Source organism: Phyllobates terribilis, unplaced genomic scaffold (genome assembly GCF_046119375.1).
Source record: "Phyllobates terribilis strain yellow unplaced genomic scaffold, ASM4611937v1 Scaffold_4__5_contigs__length_816908805, whole genome shotgun sequence".
Taxonomy (NCBI): domain Eukaryota; kingdom Metazoa; phylum Chordata; class Amphibia; order Anura; family Dendrobatidae; genus Phyllobates; species Phyllobates terribilis.
This window is the reverse complement of record NW_027362764.1, coordinates 583,504,014-583,521,603: the sequence shown is the minus strand read 5'-3', so window position 1 is coordinate 583,521,603 and position 17,590 is coordinate 583,504,014. Positions and strand designations below refer to the sequence as shown.

The 17,590-nt window shown below is 41.4% G+C and overlaps 1 protein-coding gene across 4 annotated transcripts in view; it reads left to right on the top strand.

Moving 5' to 3' along the window:
• The window catches only part of TMEM241 (transmembrane protein 241), a 190,822-nt gene that overhangs the window by 131,773 nt on the left and 41,459 nt on the right, over nt 1–17,590 (top strand). For all 4 annotated transcript variants that reach the window (XM_073679169.1, XM_073679167.1, XM_073679165.1 and 1 more), the window contains 2 exons: nt 11,281–11,350; nt 13,581–13,674. In XM_073679169.1, coding sequence (XP_073535270.1) covers nt 11,281–11,350; nt 13,581–13,674 — 164 coding nt within the window. The remainder of the gene's footprint in view (nt 1–11,280; nt 11,351–13,580; nt 13,675–17,590) is intronic.

The following is a 17,590-nucleotide window of genomic DNA, read 5'->3' as shown; positions in this document are numbered from 1 at the left end:
GGTGACTGGAAGTATTATCTGCTATCCAATTAATAACGTGTTCACACTGATCAGTTGGCAATAGTGGTGTTGTTGTGTGCTTCCCTAGTAATTTGGTCAAGAACTGGGAGCGAGAAGATGTGGCTGTTGGTTGTGGCACATTTTCACCTTGGCCACGGCCCCGTCCTCTGCACGCACCATCACCAGAACGTCCAGTTCCACGTCCCTTGCCATGTTCCTTGCCCATTGTAAATTAAGTAAAATAGCTTACACTCGCACTATCAATGGCAAAAGGGTAATAAAAAGGAGATTAGAACCGTGGAAGAGGAAAACCACAGTTCTAGTTCTCTGGCATACACCAGAATCTTTTAAACAGATATATTTGTGTCTGAACAGTCAGCGAGACACTCAAACTGTTTTTTTTTATGGGAAAAAGGTGGATAACACCCAGATTTGAACCGTGGAAGAGGAAAACCACAGTTCTAGTTATCTGGCCGAAACCAGACTCTTTTAAACAGATATATTTGTGTCTGAACACTCACAGACACACTCAAATTTTTTTTTGGGGGGGGGAATACCAAAAGGTTAATAAGACGGGTATTTGTACAGTCTGACTGAGGAAAAAAAAGAGGATTTAGACGAAAAAAAAGGATTTTTCCTGGCCCCTGAGACCTGGGGCTAAGTCTAGCAATTTGAGCAGCAGCAGCACACAGGACTGTAATGCAGTGTCTATTGGTATAACCACTGCGTCTCCTATACAGCCTGCCTGCCTGCCTGATATCTGGGATGGATATGAGTCCTCAGAAGGACTGTTTGTTTGATTTTGCCGGCTTTAGAGACCCTACACTACCTATTTCGCAGTGTAAATCTCTCCCTAGCTCAGCAGCACTCTCCCTACACTGTCTGATCTGGAGCGACTGTGTCCAAGATGGCGCCGCCCGGTTTTAAATACTCGAGGTGATGCTGTGCGGCCAGCCAATCACTGTAATGCCCACAACCAACATGGCTGCGGCATTACAGTGACTGGCTGGTAATCCCTGCATGTTCATTGGCTCTGTAAAGAGCGCCAAACATGCAGGGCGGAGACCCGAGCTACCGCCCGAGTAACCCGAAAATGGTCGGTGCTTGCCGAACATCCCGAGTAGTGAGATGCTCGGGCGAGTACCAAGCAGTGTCGAGCATGCTCGCTCAACACTAATCATTATCCATTTGTAGAAGCCATCCGCTTTTCAACTTCAGCTTTTTTATAGATGGTGTTATGTTGGCATCAAGAATTTGTTGACATTTCATTGAATCCATTCTTCCTTCTTCCCCTGATATGTTCTCGGTGCCATTGGCTGCAACGCAGCCCCAAAGCATAATTGATCCACCTCCATTCTTAATGGTTGGCGAGATGTTCTTTTCCTTAAGTTCTGTGCCCTTTTTTCTCCAAACATTCCTTTGATCATTGTGGCCAAAGAGTTCTATTTTAACCTCATCGATTCACAAGACTTGTTTCCAAAATGCATCAGGCTTGCTTAGATGTTCTTTTGGATACTTCTGACCCTGAATTTTATGGTGAGGACGCAGGAGAGGTTTTCTTCTGATGATTCTTCCATGAAGGCCATATTTGTGTAGCTGTCTCTGAACTGTAGAACAATGGACCACAAGTCCAGAGTCTGCTAAATTTTTCTGAAGGTCTTTTGTAGTCAAGCGGGGGTTCTGATTTACCTTTCTAGCAATTCTACAAGCAGCTCTCACTGAAATTTTCTTCCAGGCCTTATCTTGACCTCCACTGTTCCTGTGAACTGCCATTTCTCAATTACATTTTTAACTGCGGAAAGGGCAACTTGAAAACACTTTGCTATCTTCTTATAGCTTCTCCTGCTTTGTGGGCCTCCACCATTTTCATTTTGAGAGTTCTAGGTAGCTGCTTAGAAGAACCCATGGCTGCTGTATTTTGGCACTAGGTTAGAGGAGGCTGGGTTTTTATAAATCTGGGAAATTTGCATCACTTGGCCTTTCCTAACTATGATAGTGAACAAGCGATAACCGGCTTATTAAGATCTGAAAGCTTGGTCAAAGTTATCTGAGCACACACATCTTCAAGGGTGCCCAAACTTTTGCATTGGCTATTTTTCCTTTTTGTAATATTTTAAATGAAAAAAATGAATATATATACAGTACAGACTAAAATTTTGGACACACCTTCTCATTTAAAGATTTTTGCTGTATTTTCATGACTATGAAAATTGTACATTCACACTGAAGGCATCAAAACTATGAATTAACACATGTGAAATTATATACTTAACAAAAAAGTGTGAAACAACTGAAAATATGTTTTATATTCTAGGTTCTTCAAAGTAGCCACCTTTTGCTTTGATGACTGCTTTGCACACTCTTGGCATTCTATGAGGAGCTTCAAGAGGTAGTCACTGGAAAAGGTTTTCACTTCACAGGTGTGCCCTGTCAGGTTTAATAAGTGGGATTTCTTGCCTTATAAATGGGGTTGGTACCATCAGTTGTGTTGTGCAGAAGTCAGGTGGATACACAGCTGATAGTCCTACTGAATAGACTGTTAGAATTTGTATTATGGCAAGAAAAAAGCTGCTAAGTAAAGAAAAACGAGTGGCCATCATTACTTTAAGAAATGAAGGTCAGTCAGTGCGAAAAATTGGGCAAACTTTGAAAGTGTCCCCAAAAAACCATCAAGCGCTACAAAGAAACTGGCTCACATGAGGACCGCCCCAGGAAAGGAAGACCAAGAGTCACCTCTGCTTCTGAGGATAAGTTTATCTGAGTCACCAGCCTCAGAAATCGCAGGTTAACAGCAGCTCAGATTAGAGACCAGGTCAATGCCACACAGAGTTCTAGCAGCAGACACATCTCTTCAACAACTGTTAAGAGGAGACTTTGTGCAGCAGGCATTCATGGGGCGGTCCTCATGTGCGCAAGTTTCTTTGTAGCGCTTGATGGTTTTTGAAACTGCACTTGGGGACACTTTCAAAGTTTTCCCAATTTTTCGGACTGACTGACCTTCATTTCTTAAAGTAATGATGGCCACATTAGTTTTTCTTTACTTAGCTGCTTTTTTCTTGCCATAATACAAATTCTAACAGTCTATTCAGTAGGACTATCAGCTGGGAATCCACCAGACTTCAGCACAACACAATTGATGGTCCCAACCCCATTTATAAGGCAAGAAATCCCACTTACTAAACCTGACGCCCTGGTGCCCTACACCTATGAAGTGAAAACCATTTCCGGTGACTACCGCTTGAAGCTCATCAAGAGAATGCCAAGAGTGTGCAAAGCAGTCATCAAAGTAAAAGGTGGCTACTTTGAAGAACCTAGAATATAAGACATATTTTCAGTTGTTTCACACTTTTTTGTTAAGTGTATAATTCCACATGTGTTAATTCATAGTTTTGATGCCTTCAGTGTGAATGTGCAATTTTCATAGTCATGACAATACAGAAAAATCTTTAAATGAGAATGTGTGTCCAAACTTTTGCTCTATACTGTATATCTATATCTATATCCATACAAAAATGGAGGCAGCACACAGAGTAGAATAAAGTGATAAGGTTTAATAGCCCATATGGCAACGTTTCGGTCCAAAATTGTGGACCTTTCCACAATTTTGGACCAAAACGTTGCCATATGGGCTATTAAACCTTATCACTTTAATCTACCCTGTGTGCTGCCTCCATTTTTGTATGTATATCTAAGGGACTGGTATGTACCTGGGGGGCTTTTTTGCACCGAAAACATAATTTTTGTGCGGTTTCCTATTTTTTGATTTTTTATATATATATATATATATATATATATATATATATATATATATATATATATATATATATATGTGTGTGTGTGTGTTTTGCCTAAAATACAAAGGAAATGTGTCATCTTTAACTTTAGGCCTTTTAGAGATCATTTCATCTTCAACTTGCTTAACTGTTCATAACAGTAACTTTAACCAGGGATGCCCAAACTTTTACATGTCACTGCTTGTATGACTTCTGTGACTACACATGGACAATCTTGGAGGTCACAGGACTCTATACTGGGGTAGTGAGTTTTGACAGAATGTATATTTTAAATAGGGTAACACTTTATTTTTCATGGTTAGCTGGAGTTGAGTGTAGATTCCTAAAATGATTAAAGGGAATCTGTCACCCCCTGGCACTTATTTGACCTCTAATATGGGCATACAGGTGATAGAAATGTGAATCTATACTTACCTTGTTGGTGTGAAATTGCTTTTTATTTCTTCTGGCTCATGATGTGTTCCCATCCGGGAGACGCCTGTTTTAATTAAAATATTTCCCCCCTCCACTGCACGGCACAGTGCCCTGTGACGTGCAGTCTTTATGGCCAGATCCTGTGCCTGCCCACTTCACCTTTTTCTGCAAGGCCCATTTCTTCCTGCTGTCTATGTACCATTGTAGAGCAGGGATCTCTTGCTCAGGCGCCGGCAAGTCTCTCTCGCTTCCCGGCACCTGCGCTGTATCACCTTTGTTTACAGGTAGGTAGGTGATACAAACACCTATACTATCCCTCAGCGGTGGATCCAATTACACACCTTTGTTTTATTTATTTTTTTACTGAAATCTGGCCAGAATTATGGGAGTGAACATATGAGTAAAGATCACAGGATCCGCCATTCATAATAGTTGCTGTCACAGCATTTCTCCATGCATAATGTGCGCGGGCCATCGCCATGACATATATATAACTCATCGGTCCGGAAGTCCTTCCCTTACATGACGTGTATATATACTGCAAATGTTGTGAAGGAGGTTTAAACAATAGGTTACTTTTTATGACACATTCCCTTTGGATCTAAGATAAAGTGTTTGTTGATAACCAAACTGCTCTTGGATCATTGCAAGAAGTTCTTTGATGATGTTGAAATACCATTCTTTATTCACAGCAGTGTTCTTAGGCAAAATTGTGAATTCAAAGCACTCCCTTGGATAAAAAGTAAACCCACACATGGTGCTTTAGGCTATGTGTGCACGTTCAGGATTTGATTGCAGAAATTTCTGCAGCGTTTCTGCATCTCTTGGCAGGAAAAACGCTGCAGAAAAAACACACTTTTTATGCGGTTTTTAATGCTTTTTTTAAAGTGTTTTTGTAAATCATTGAATGCTTTTTGGAGCTAATTAATATTATTTGAAAAAAGAAACTTGGGACATTGCTTTAAATTGCGGATCCACCGCATATAATGACACTTCAATCGATCAAAATCTGCAGCGGAGACTGTTGGTGAGTTTGGGTACGTGGCCACGATCAGGAGCCTCTGCAGGTTTGAAGCTGTGTATTTATGCAGCGTCAAACCCGCAGCGTCTAGATGTTACAGTATAGTGTATGGGATTTCTAGAAATCCCATGTCCTCTATGCGTGCACCTGAGGCTGCGGATCACCCGCAAACACTGACATGCGGTTCGTCTTTCAGGACCGCAGCAGGTCAAATTCTCTTGCGGAGTCGCTAGTGTCCGCAACAGAAATTTGTCCACTGGAAAGTATTGAATGCAATAAATCCGCAAGGTTCAGTAAACACATGCGGATTTACTTGCATTAAATAGTACGCAGCGTTTTGGACGCAGCAAAAATATGCTGTATCCAAAGGGCTGCTACGTCTGGATTGTGGGCACATAGCCTAAAAATGTTTTTTAAAAAATGGCGTGGGCTCAAGCGTCATTTTTATAACCAGCAGAGGGTAAGCCGACCGCTGGGAGCTGATATTAGTAGCTGGGGAAGGGCCCACTAGTCAAAAATGTTCCCTGGCTATTAATAACAGCCCACAATGGTTTGCTTAGCCTTTACTGGTTAGATTACAGGGGGACCCAAGAAAAAAGTTGACATAGGGTCCCTCTATAAAATCTAAACAGACAGCTGCGGGCTGATATTAATAACCAGGGAAGGGGCCATGGATACTAGCCCCCTCCGCGGCTAATATCACCCCTCAGCAGTTCCAGAAATGGCGCATCCATAAGATGCACCACATCTGTCGCTTAGCCTCCAGTCTTCCCACTGCCATGTAGCGGTGGCGTGTGGGGTAATGGGGTTGGGGTTCATGTCAACCTTGTATTGGCAGCTGATATGAAGCCCAGGTTACTAGTGGAGAGGCGTCTATAAGACGCCCCCATTACTAACCCCACAGTAAAGTTTTTGATGCTTTTTCAATAAAAGACACAGCCAGAATAAAGTATTTTATTGAAATAAAATTACACATAATTTTTTTTATAGTTTTTTTTATTACACTCCCAGTCCCCGAATCCCTTGATCTTCTGTAAAAAAAAAAAAAAGAAAAACAACCATATCCCTCACCTGTCCGCCGTCACGACGTAATCCAGATTGTCCCTCGGCGATCCGGGTCACTTCTACAGCAGCCACATCAATCACTGATGTGACTGCTGGACTGCTGTACATCTGTAATCACTCCTGTCAGTGTACATTGCTCTGCTGCGGGAGTGAGGTCACTTGGGTTCAACAGCTGAAAATCAGCTGATCAGCCCCGGTGTCCTTAGCATCCATGGTACATGGGAACATTCTCACGAATGTTCCCACGCAGCACCGGTGCTGTAAAGTTAGGTCCCGAGCTCATCAGCTGATCTCCAGCTGTGAACTCGCGTGACCTCAGCCGGCAAGTGCACGCAGCGTAAAATTAAAGATTACGTTGTGACACTGACCAGTGCCAGCATCAGGGCATACTTTGTGGGTGGAGTTAGGGTGCGATGCGCTTCCGTCCCACAGAAGAAGCAAACAACGGCAATGTCTCCTGTGATGTCCATGCCGAAGCCCCATGTCTCCTGTGATGTCTATGCCGCAGCCCCGTGTTTCTTGTTATGTACACACGTGGTCAAAATTGTTGGTACCCCTCGTTTAATGAAAGAAAAACCCACAACAGTCACAGAAATAACTTGAATCTGACAAAAGTAATAATAAATTAAAAATTATGAAAATGAACAAATGAAAGTGAGTCATTGCTTTTCAACCCTGCTTTCACAGAATATTTAAAAAAATTAAACTCATGAAATAGGCCTGGACTGAAATGATGGCACCTTTGAAAATAATGTGACAAAAGGGACATGCTAAATCAAGTTGGGTCCACTAATTAGCATCACAGGTGTCTACAAACTTGTAATCAGTCAGTGGGCCTGTATATAGGGCTACAAATACTCATTGTGCTGTTTGGTGACATGGTGTGTACCACACTCAACATGGACCAGAGGAAGCAAAGGAAAGAGTTGTCTCAGGATATTAGAAAGAAAATTATAGACAAGCATGTTAAAGGTAAAGGTTATAAGACCATCTCCAAGCAGCTTGATGTTCCTGTGACTACCGTTTCACATATTATTCAGAAATTTAAGATCCATGGAACTGTAGCCAACCTCACTGGACATGGCCGCAGGAGTAAAATTGATGACAAATCAAAGAGACGGATAATACGAATGGTAACAAAAGAGCCCAGGATAACTTCTAAAAAGATTAAAGGTGAACTTCTAGCTCAAGGAACATCAGTGTCAGATCGCACCATCCGTCATTGTTTGATCCAAAGTGGACTTCATAGGAGACGACCAAGGAGAACACCATTGTTGAAAAAAAATCATAAAAAAGCCAGACTGGAATTTGCCAAACTACATGTTGACAAGCCACAAAGCTTCTGGGAGAATGTCCTATGGACAGATGAGACAAAAATGGAAGTTTTTCGCAAGGCACATCAGCTCTATGTCACAGACGGAAAAATGAAGCATATCAAGAAAACAACACTGTCCCTACTGTGAAACATGGGGGAGGCTCTGTTATGTTCTGGGGCTGCTTTGCTGCATCTGACACAAGGTGTCTTGAATCTGTGCAGGGTACAATGAAATCTCAAGACTATCAAGGGATTCTAGAGAGAAATGTGCTGCCCGGTGTCAGAAAGCTTGGTCTCAGTCGCAGGTCAAGGGTCTTGAAACAGGATAATGACCCAAAACACAAAACTAAAAAGAGCCAAGAATGGTTAAGAAGAAAACATTGGACTCTTCTGAAGTGGCCTTCTATGAGCCCTGACCTAAATCCTATTGAGCATCTTTGGAAAGAGCTGAAAGATGCTGTCTAGAAAAGGCAACCTTCAAACACGAGACAACTGGAGCAGTTTGCTCATGAGGAGTGGGCCAAAATACCTTTCGAGAGGTGCAGAAGTCTCATTGACAGTTACAGGAATCGTTTGATTGCAGTGATTCCCTCAAAAGGTTGTTCAACAAAATATTAAGTTAAGAGTACCATCATTGCTGTCCAGGCCTATTTCATGAGTTTAATAATTTTTTTTTATTCTGTGGAAGCAGGGCTGAAAAGCAATGTCTGACTTTCATTTGTTCATTTTCATAGATTTTTAATTTTTTATTACTTTTGTCAAATTCAAGTTATTTCTGTGACCATTGTGGGGTTTTCTTTCATTAAATGAGGGGTACAAACAATTTTGACCACTTGTGTGTATACAGCAGCTCCGTGTCTCCTGTGATGTATATACTGCAGTATTCGTGTCACCTATGTGATGTATACTACAGATCTCCCACTGCTTGGGTTCTACAAATGTAACGTGAGCAGTGATGAATTTCCCACTGTGAGAAGACCTACAATGTAATATACAACTGTGTTCGGTACAACTTACTGCTGCGGGTTCTTTAGAAAAATTATCATCTCAAACTGTCGCCTGTGCTCCAGACCAATGCAAACCTGGAAGAGCAGTTATGAGCAGCAACATCATCAATACAAACGAACATCACAGCCGCACCAAAGAGAAGTAGCTCCAGTCATCAAATTAGGGGTGAGTTAATTAAATGTTTAACCAAATATAGCAGGATAATTGTCAAGTTGATAATTTTGTACGGCCCCGAAGGATAGTACAAATATCCAAATGGTCCTTGTCAGAAAAAAAGTTCTCCAGCCCTGCAATAGCTGAATCCTCTTTAGGAGATAATCCTGGCACTTGCTGGACTTTATTGCTCCCATTGAAGCCTTCATCACAGCATTAAAGGGACAATTTGCATTAAAGAGGTTGTCCAGTACTCTATTGATTATCCTTACAATAGATCATCAGTATCAGATCGGTGGGGGGTATGACACCTGGCACCCCTGCCAATCAGCTGTTCTTTTTGCCGCCGGCCGGATGTGCTTAGTTGCGGAACCTTACTTCACAGCTCTGTCAACTGTATAGTGGCCACAGTGAGGTACTGCAGCTCCACCTGTATTCAAATGAATAGCCATAGATGTGCAGTATCCAGACACTATAAAGTTGATAGTGTTGTGTAGTTCCGATCTGCAACAGAGCATATCGGTCCCTGGTGGCACCGAGAACAGTTGATCGACAGGAGTGCGGGTATTGCGCTCTGAGCGATGTGATATTGATGAACTATCCTAAGGATATCCTGGCAAAAAATGATGACCGTGTGATGGCGGAAAGTTGGCTACGCGTGCAACTTCACTCTATGAATGTTATACTGTTACATTAGCTACCATAGAGCTCAATGAAAAGTGAGCAGTCCCTGCCTAGACACAATGTTGCATTTGCAAGCTTAGAGTGAGCAATAAGGAGTATAAAATGCAAGTCATGCATCTTTTCTCACATGCATCTGTCCACTCCCTGTCCTACATCATCCCGTCTGCACATGGAGCAGCATGGTCAACATGACGGTTCCTACTAATATTCCAAGACTGCTATTCCACAATGCCGTTATTATCAGAGGAAAGATTACCCATATTTACTAGTTCTAGGTATCATCATGAGTTACTAGAGACTTTTTATATCCAATGTGATGTCTTTTTAGTATCAGATGTTGTTTTCTTAGTCGTCCAGACAAATGTGACGTGATTTAGAATTGTAATGCTGGCCATACACATTAGACGGCCATCGATAAGTTATGCTTCTGCCTACCGCCATCTTAGTTGATTCTCCCATATACAGGAGTGCTAGTTCGGCCTCTATGGCTGGCAACTTATCTCGGGGAATACATTGTGAAATCGACATCTCTCCCAACGATCAGTGGGCTGGCGCTCCAATACACATTAGACCGTTGGCCGAGCACTTCGATATCATCCGTTTCGGCTGATATTAGTCTAGTGTGTATGAGGGCATTAGCACTTGTTACATGTTGGCCTTTTGGTCTATTTTTTTTTTTATTTAAAGGAAACCTGTCATCAGGATTTAGCCCTATAAACTAAAGGCATGGCTATAATGGCGCTGTGATGCTGATTAATCTGATACCTGATGTGAAGGGATACGCTCAGTGGTTGTGTTCAGAAAATGATGTATTGTGTGCTTCAGGGCGGGACATGGGGCAGGGTCCTCTTCTTGTTCTCCGCCCCTCTACCAGCCTCCTCTATTTCTTGTGCAGGTCACTGATTATTCAGAGACCTGCCTCCTTTTTAAAATTCAGCGCCACCATCATTGTGTGGGTGGCGCATGTGCAGTGGGAGCCGGCGTCCTGTGTGCAGGACTTCAATAAAATGGCGCATGTGCAGATCGAGATTTCGGCTCTAAACTGAACTGAGATCTAGATCTGCGCATGCGCCGCCTCTGGCGTTATTTTATTGACATCCTGCCCTCAGGATGCCGGCTCCCACTGCACAGCCGCCGCCCACACAAGGATGGCGGCGAGGAATTTTACAAAAGAATAATCAGTGACGTGCACAAGAAGCAGAGGAAGACTGGTGGGGAGCGGAGAACGAGGAGAAGATCACCTGCCCCCATGTCCTGCCCTGAAGCACACAAGACGTAATTTTCTGAAAACTTCATAAGGTGAATATTCAGCAGCCACTGAGCGGATCCCTTTACATCAGGTATCAGATTAATCAGCATCACAGCGCCATGCCTTTAGTTTATGGGGCTAAATTCTGATGACAGGCTCGCTTTAATACACCAATGTAAATAAAAATAGTAGATTGGATAATTTGTACCATACATATCTCTGTGTAGATTTTGTGTACTTTTACCTATCGTGCAGTCACGAACTAATATCTACATCCTATAAGATAAATTTGTGCCATTTTCAACAATTCTAGTTAGTAAATCTCGCTCAAACTCCTTTACATACCACGCTTACCCGACTGCTCGTTTTTCAGATTTATGTAGATAGAAAATTTGCAGATTTTGCTTGTAAAACGTCGCACTTCATTAGTTGGAACAATTGCATGATGCAGTTCACACCTAACACTGGTGGACGCTGCTTTATGAATGTGTGCCGTTTGTTTCATGCGGTCTTGCACATTCTATTAATCCGTTGTTCTTTGCATGCTTGTTTATGCAATCTCCTCTTCTACTCTTAGGTGACCTTATCAGTGCCTTGGAATTTCCTTTCCTCTACTTTCATACATTTCACAGTGGATGTTGTGCTAGGTAAGATGGCCAAGTCTTTTTTTAATTTATTTTTTATTTTTATCTAACAGCAATTTATATGATAAAGCCGCACTCTTGTGGTGGTCTAAAATTTTAAAATCATAGCAAAACAACGTTGTTTGACTGCAACGTGTGAATGCATCCTTGTAGATTAAAACTTACCTACATATTCACAAAAATGATGAAAAGTGCAGTAAATAGTGATTTTGAAAAAGAATTATAGTGTAGAGTCCTGCACTATATATATAGGGTTACTAGCGGGGTGCCTCAAGGGTCTGTCTTGGGCCCTATATTATTTAATATATTTATTAATGATCTAGTGGAAGGGTTGCATAGTAAAATAGCAATATTTGCAGATGATACTAAACTTTGTAAAGTAGTTAATACAGATGAGGATAGGGCACAGCTACAGGAGGATTTAGATAAATTGGGGAGTTGGGCCAAGAAATGGCAAATGGGGTTCAATGCCGATAAATGTAAGGTCATGCACATGGGAAAGAAAAACAGCAGTCACCCATACATATTAAATGGGAAACCTTTGGGGAAATCTGACATGGAGAAGGACCTGGGCGTCTTGGTTAATAGCAAATTAAATTGGAGTGCCCAGTGTCAGGCAGCAGCTGCGAAGGCAAATAGAGTCATGGCATGCATCAGAAGAGGAATAGGGGCATATGATGAGAACATTGTTCTTCCTCTGTATAAAGCTCTGGTAAGGCCGCACTTAGAATATTGTGCACAGTTCTGGGCTCCGGTGCTCAGGAAAGACATATTGGAGCTAGAGAGGGTACAAAGGAGGGCGACTAAGGTAATAAAGGGAATGGAGGGACTAGAATACCCAGAGAGGTTGTCAAAATTAGGCCTATTTACATTGGAAAAGAGAAGGCTTAGGGGAGACCTCATAAACATGTATAAATACATCAGGGGGCAGTACAGAGATCTCTCCCATGACCTGTTTATACCAAGGATGGTGACAAAGACGAGGGGGCACACTATGCGTCTGGAGGAAAGGAGGTTCCTGCACCAGCATAGAAGGGGATTCTTTACGGTCAGAGCCGTGAGACTCTGGAACTCTCTGGGAGAGGAAGTGGTGATGTCCAACTCACTTAACGAGTTCAAGAGAGGCCTGGACGCCTTTCTTGAGAACAATAAAATTACATCTTATGCTTAGTTAATTAATCCAGGGATTTAATCTGACTGCCAGATTGGTGTCGGGAAGTGAATTTTTCCTCAATGATGTAAATTGGCCTATACCGCATGGTATAGGAATAGCGGAATAGCTGCAGTGCACAAGAAATAGGCTGAACTGGATGGACGCTTGTCTTTTTTCGGCCTTATAAACTATGTAACTATGTAACTATATATTGTTTTCTCTTGAAAGCGGAGGTATTCTTTAAGGCCGAATGCTATTTAAAATAAATTTATGAAAATCTAAAACATTCTGCATTTGTAGTCTAAACATTGTCTGTCATTCAGCTGGATCCTCTTTGGGGCTTATTCAGACGTCTGATTTTTCCACTTACGAGAAAAACGGATCGATTATTCTGATCGTACCCTGATCAGAGTTTGATCAGAATGTGGTACGAGTATCATCCAATTTTCTCATACATGGACAAATTAAAAAAAAAAAAAATCTCCATTTTGACAGTCTGTGAAAATCGGACCGCACTCTGATGTTATCTGAGGGCAGTCCGATCTTTTCATGCATGAACTTGCATTGTTTATTTTGATCTGACCCTCAGGCCAAAATTGGACATCTTTCCGAGATCTTCCGTGGACCTCTCTGCGAAAAATCATGCACATGTGAATGGCCCCATAGACTATCACAGGTACTAGTGCTATCCATGAAAATCACAGATAGCACTCGTACGCAAAAATTGGACGTCTTAATGAGCCCTTGATTTGTGGGTTTATAAAGGGAATTATAGATGTTCACATTCTCTTTGTTTCCGTTTTTCATCCTTCCTACAGTGCTGCAATATTTTAAAGACTATTTCATTCTATTGAGGTGAAATTCTATATGTATTTTTATATACGGTATTTCAGTTATTTTACGCCACTTTTGTGGCATAAATTGTAGTGTATCTAGGCCAAATCCCTTTTTTAAGTTGCAAATTTACATGCTGCACACAAAAACTGCGACTTTTCTACACCAGTTTTCTGGAGAAGAGGGCTTAATGAATCGACCCTTCATTGTTACCAAGATTAGTACAATGTTCTTCTTCCCTTGCAGTGGAATTTTTGGTTTCCTGCTTATGTTACTGTCAGTGAAGTTAAGGAGTAGTCTCTCTTCTGCACTTCATCTTTCATGGAGTTTCTTTGCTAAGGTAAGTAACCTGCTGACGAGATTGTCGTGACATTATCAATATATACATGTTCTGCTGTCTGGATCTCTGAAAACAAGGCTGTATACAGTATCCAATACATGAAACCTGAATGATGGACAAGGTGCAATACAAGAATATATATACCCAACAGTCCATGCTGAGGCGTGGAGCGGGTTGTAATACAGTGTCAGTATTATACTTTGTTTTGCAATTTACACTTCTGTGTCATTAGAGGGGGCTTCCCTGCAATAAAAACATATGAGTAATATTTGCAAATATTGTTAATTAGCAAAACTTCATGTCTTTTCTTCAATTACTCCCTATAGTGCCCCAATGGATATGTTGACTTGATACTTTCACCATTGAAGTCTATGGAAAACGGACCTGCTAAATAGCCATCTGTTTTTTCCATTTGAAACTGATCCAGTAAGCAAAAAACGGATGGCTAATTAAAGGATCCGTTTGCCATAGACTTCAATGTAAAAAAAATGAATGAAGTTGAAATCAATTTATTTTTAGTTGGACAAAAAAAGTTGTGTCTGCACAACTTCTTTTGTCAACAGATTGCTGCTGGATCCATTCTAACAGATGATTACTGGACATGTATTTATTGAAAAAATATATTTCTTAAAATATATAAACACACACACACATATATATACAGTTAGGTCCATATATATTTGGACAGAGACAACATTTTTCTAATTTTGGTTCTAGACATTACCACAATGAATTTTAAACAAAACTATTCAGATGCAGTTGAAGTTCAGACTTTCAGCTTTCATTTGAGGGTATCCACATTAAAATTGGATGAAGGGTTTAGGAGTTTCAGCTCCTTAACATGTGCCACCCTGTTTTTGAAGGGACCAAAAGTAATTGGACACATTAAATAATTGTAAATAAAATGTTCATTTCTAGTACTTGGTTGAAAACCCTTTGTTGGCAATGACTGCCTGAAGTCTTGAACTCATGGACATCACCAGACGCTGTGTTTCCTCCTTTTTGATGCTCTGCCAGGCCTTCACTGCGGTGGTTTTCAGTTGTTTGTGGGCCTTTCTGTCTGAAGTTTAGTCTTTAACAAGTGAAATGCATGCTCAATTGGGTTGAGATCAGGTGACTGACTTGGCCATTCAAGAATATTCCACTTCTTTGCTTTAATAAACTCCTGGGTTGCTTTGGCTTTATGTTTTGGGTCATTGTCCATCTCTAGTATAAAACGACGACCAATCAGTTTGGCTGCATTTGGCTGGATCTGAGCACACAGTATGGCTCTGAATACATCAGAATTAATTCGGCTGCTTCTGTCCTGTGTCACATCATCAATAAACACTAGTGACCCAGTGCCACTGGCAGCCATGCATGCCCAAGCCAGATGATGTGGTATGCTTTGGATCATGAGCTGTACCACGCCTTCGCCATGCTTTTCTCTTTCCATCATTCTGGTAGAGGTTGATCTTGGTTTCATCTGTCCAAAGAATGTTCTTCTAGAACTGTGCTGGCTTTTTTAGATGTTTTTTTTTAGCAAAGTCCAGTCTAGCCTTTTTATTCTTGATGCTTATGAGTGGCTTGCACCGTGCAGTGAACCCTATGTATTTACTTTCATGCAGTCTTCTCTTTATGGTAGATTTGGATATTGATACGCCTACCTCCTGGAGAGTGTTGTTCACTTGGTTGGCTGCTGTGAAGGGGTTTCTCTTCACCATGGAGATTATTTTGCGATCATCCACCACTGTTGTCTTCCGTGGGCGCCCAGGTCTTTTTGCATTGATGAGTTCACCAGTGCTTTCTTTCTTTCTCAGGATGTACCAAACTGTAGATTTTGCCACTCCTAATATTGTAGCAATTTCTCGGATGGTTTTTTTCTGTTTTTGCAGCTTAAGGATGGCTTGTTTCACCTGCATGGAGAGCTCCTTTGACCACATGTTTACTTCACAGCAAAACCTTCCAAATGCAAGCACCACACCTCAAATCAACTCCAGGCCTTTTATCTGCTTAATTGAGAATGACATAACGAAGGGATTGCCCACAAATGTCCATGAAATAGCCTTGGAGTCAATTGTCCAATTACTTTTGGTCCCTTTAAAAACAGGGTGGCACATGTTAAGGAGCTGAAACTCCTAAACCCTTCATCCAATTTTAATGTGGATACCCTCAAATGAAAGCTGAAAGTCTGAACTTCAACTGCATCTGAATTGTATTGTTTAAAATTCATTGTGGTAATGTCTAGAACCAAAATTAGAAAAATGTTGTCTCTGTCCAAATATATATGGACCTAACTGTATATATATATAGTACAGTACAGACCAAAAGTTTGGACACACCTCATTTAAAGATTTTTCTGTATTTTCATAACTATGAAAATTGTACATTCGCACTGAAGGCATCAAAACTATGAATTAACACATGTGGAATTATATACTTAACAAAAAAGTGTGAAACAACTGAAAATATGTCTTATATTCTAGGTTCTTCAAAGTAGCCACCTTTTGCTTTGATGACTGCTTTGCACACTCTTGGCATTCTCTTGATGAGCTTCAAGAGGTAGGTACCGGAAATGGTCTTCCAACAATCTTGAAGGAGTTCCCAGAGATGCTTAGCACTTGTTGGCCCTTTTGCCTTCACTCTGCGATCCAGCTCACCCGAAACCATCTTGATTGGGTTCAGGTCTGGTGACTGTGGAGGCCAGGTCATCTGGCGTAGCACCCCATCACTCTACTTCTTGGTCAAATAACCCTTACACAGCCTGGAGGTGTGTTTAGGGTCATTGTCCTGTTGAAAAATAAATGATGGTCCAACTAAGCGCAAACTGGATGGAATAGCATGCCGCTGCAAGATGCTGTGGTAGCCATGCTGGTTCAGTATGCCTTCAATTTTGAATAAATCCCCAACAGTGTCACCAGCAAAGCACCCCTACACCATCACACCTCCTCCTCCATGCTTCACGGTGGGAACCAGGCATGTAGAGTCCATCCGTTCACCTTTTCTGCGTCGCACAAAGACACGGTGGTTGGAACCAAAGATCTCAAATTTGGACTCATCAGACCAAAGCACAGATTTCCACTGGTCTAATATCCATTCCTTGTGTTCTTTAGCCCAAACAAGTCTCTTCTGCTTGTTGCCTGTTTTTAGCAGTGGTTTCCTAGCAGCTATTTTACCATGAAGGCCTGCTGCACAAAGTCTCCTCTTAACAGTTGTTGAAGAGATGTGTCTGCTGCTAGAACTCTGTGTGGCACTGACCTGGTCTCTAATCTGAGCTGCTGTTAACCTGCGATTTCTGAGGCTGGTGACTCGGATAAACTTATCCTCAGAAGCAGAGGTGACTCTTGGTCTTCCTTTCCTGGGGCGGTCCTCATGTCAGCCAGTTTCTTTGTAGCGCCTGATGGTTTTTGCATCTGCACTTGAAGACACTTTCAAAGTTTTCCCAATTTTTCGCACTGACTGACCTTCATTTCTTAGAGTAATAATGGCCACTTGTTTTTCTTTACTTAGCTGCTTTTTTCTTGCCATAATACAAATTCTAACAGTCTATTCAGTAGGACTATCAGCTGTGTATCCACCAGACTTCAGCACAACACAATTGATGGTTCCAACCCCATTTATAAGGCAAGAAATCCCACTTATTAAACCTGACAGGGCACACCTGTGAAGTGAAAACCATTTCCGGTGACTACCTCTTGAAGCTCATCAAGAGAATGCCAAGAGTGTACAAAGCAGTCATCAAAGCAAAAGGTGGCTACTTTGAAGAACCTAGAATATAAGACATATTTTCAGTTGTTTCACACTTTTTTGTTAAGTATATAATTCCACATGTGTTAATTCATAGTTTTGATGCCTTCAGTGTGAATGTACAATTTTCATAGTCATGAAAATACAGAAAAATCTTTAAATGAGAAGGTGTGTCCAAACGTTTGGTCTG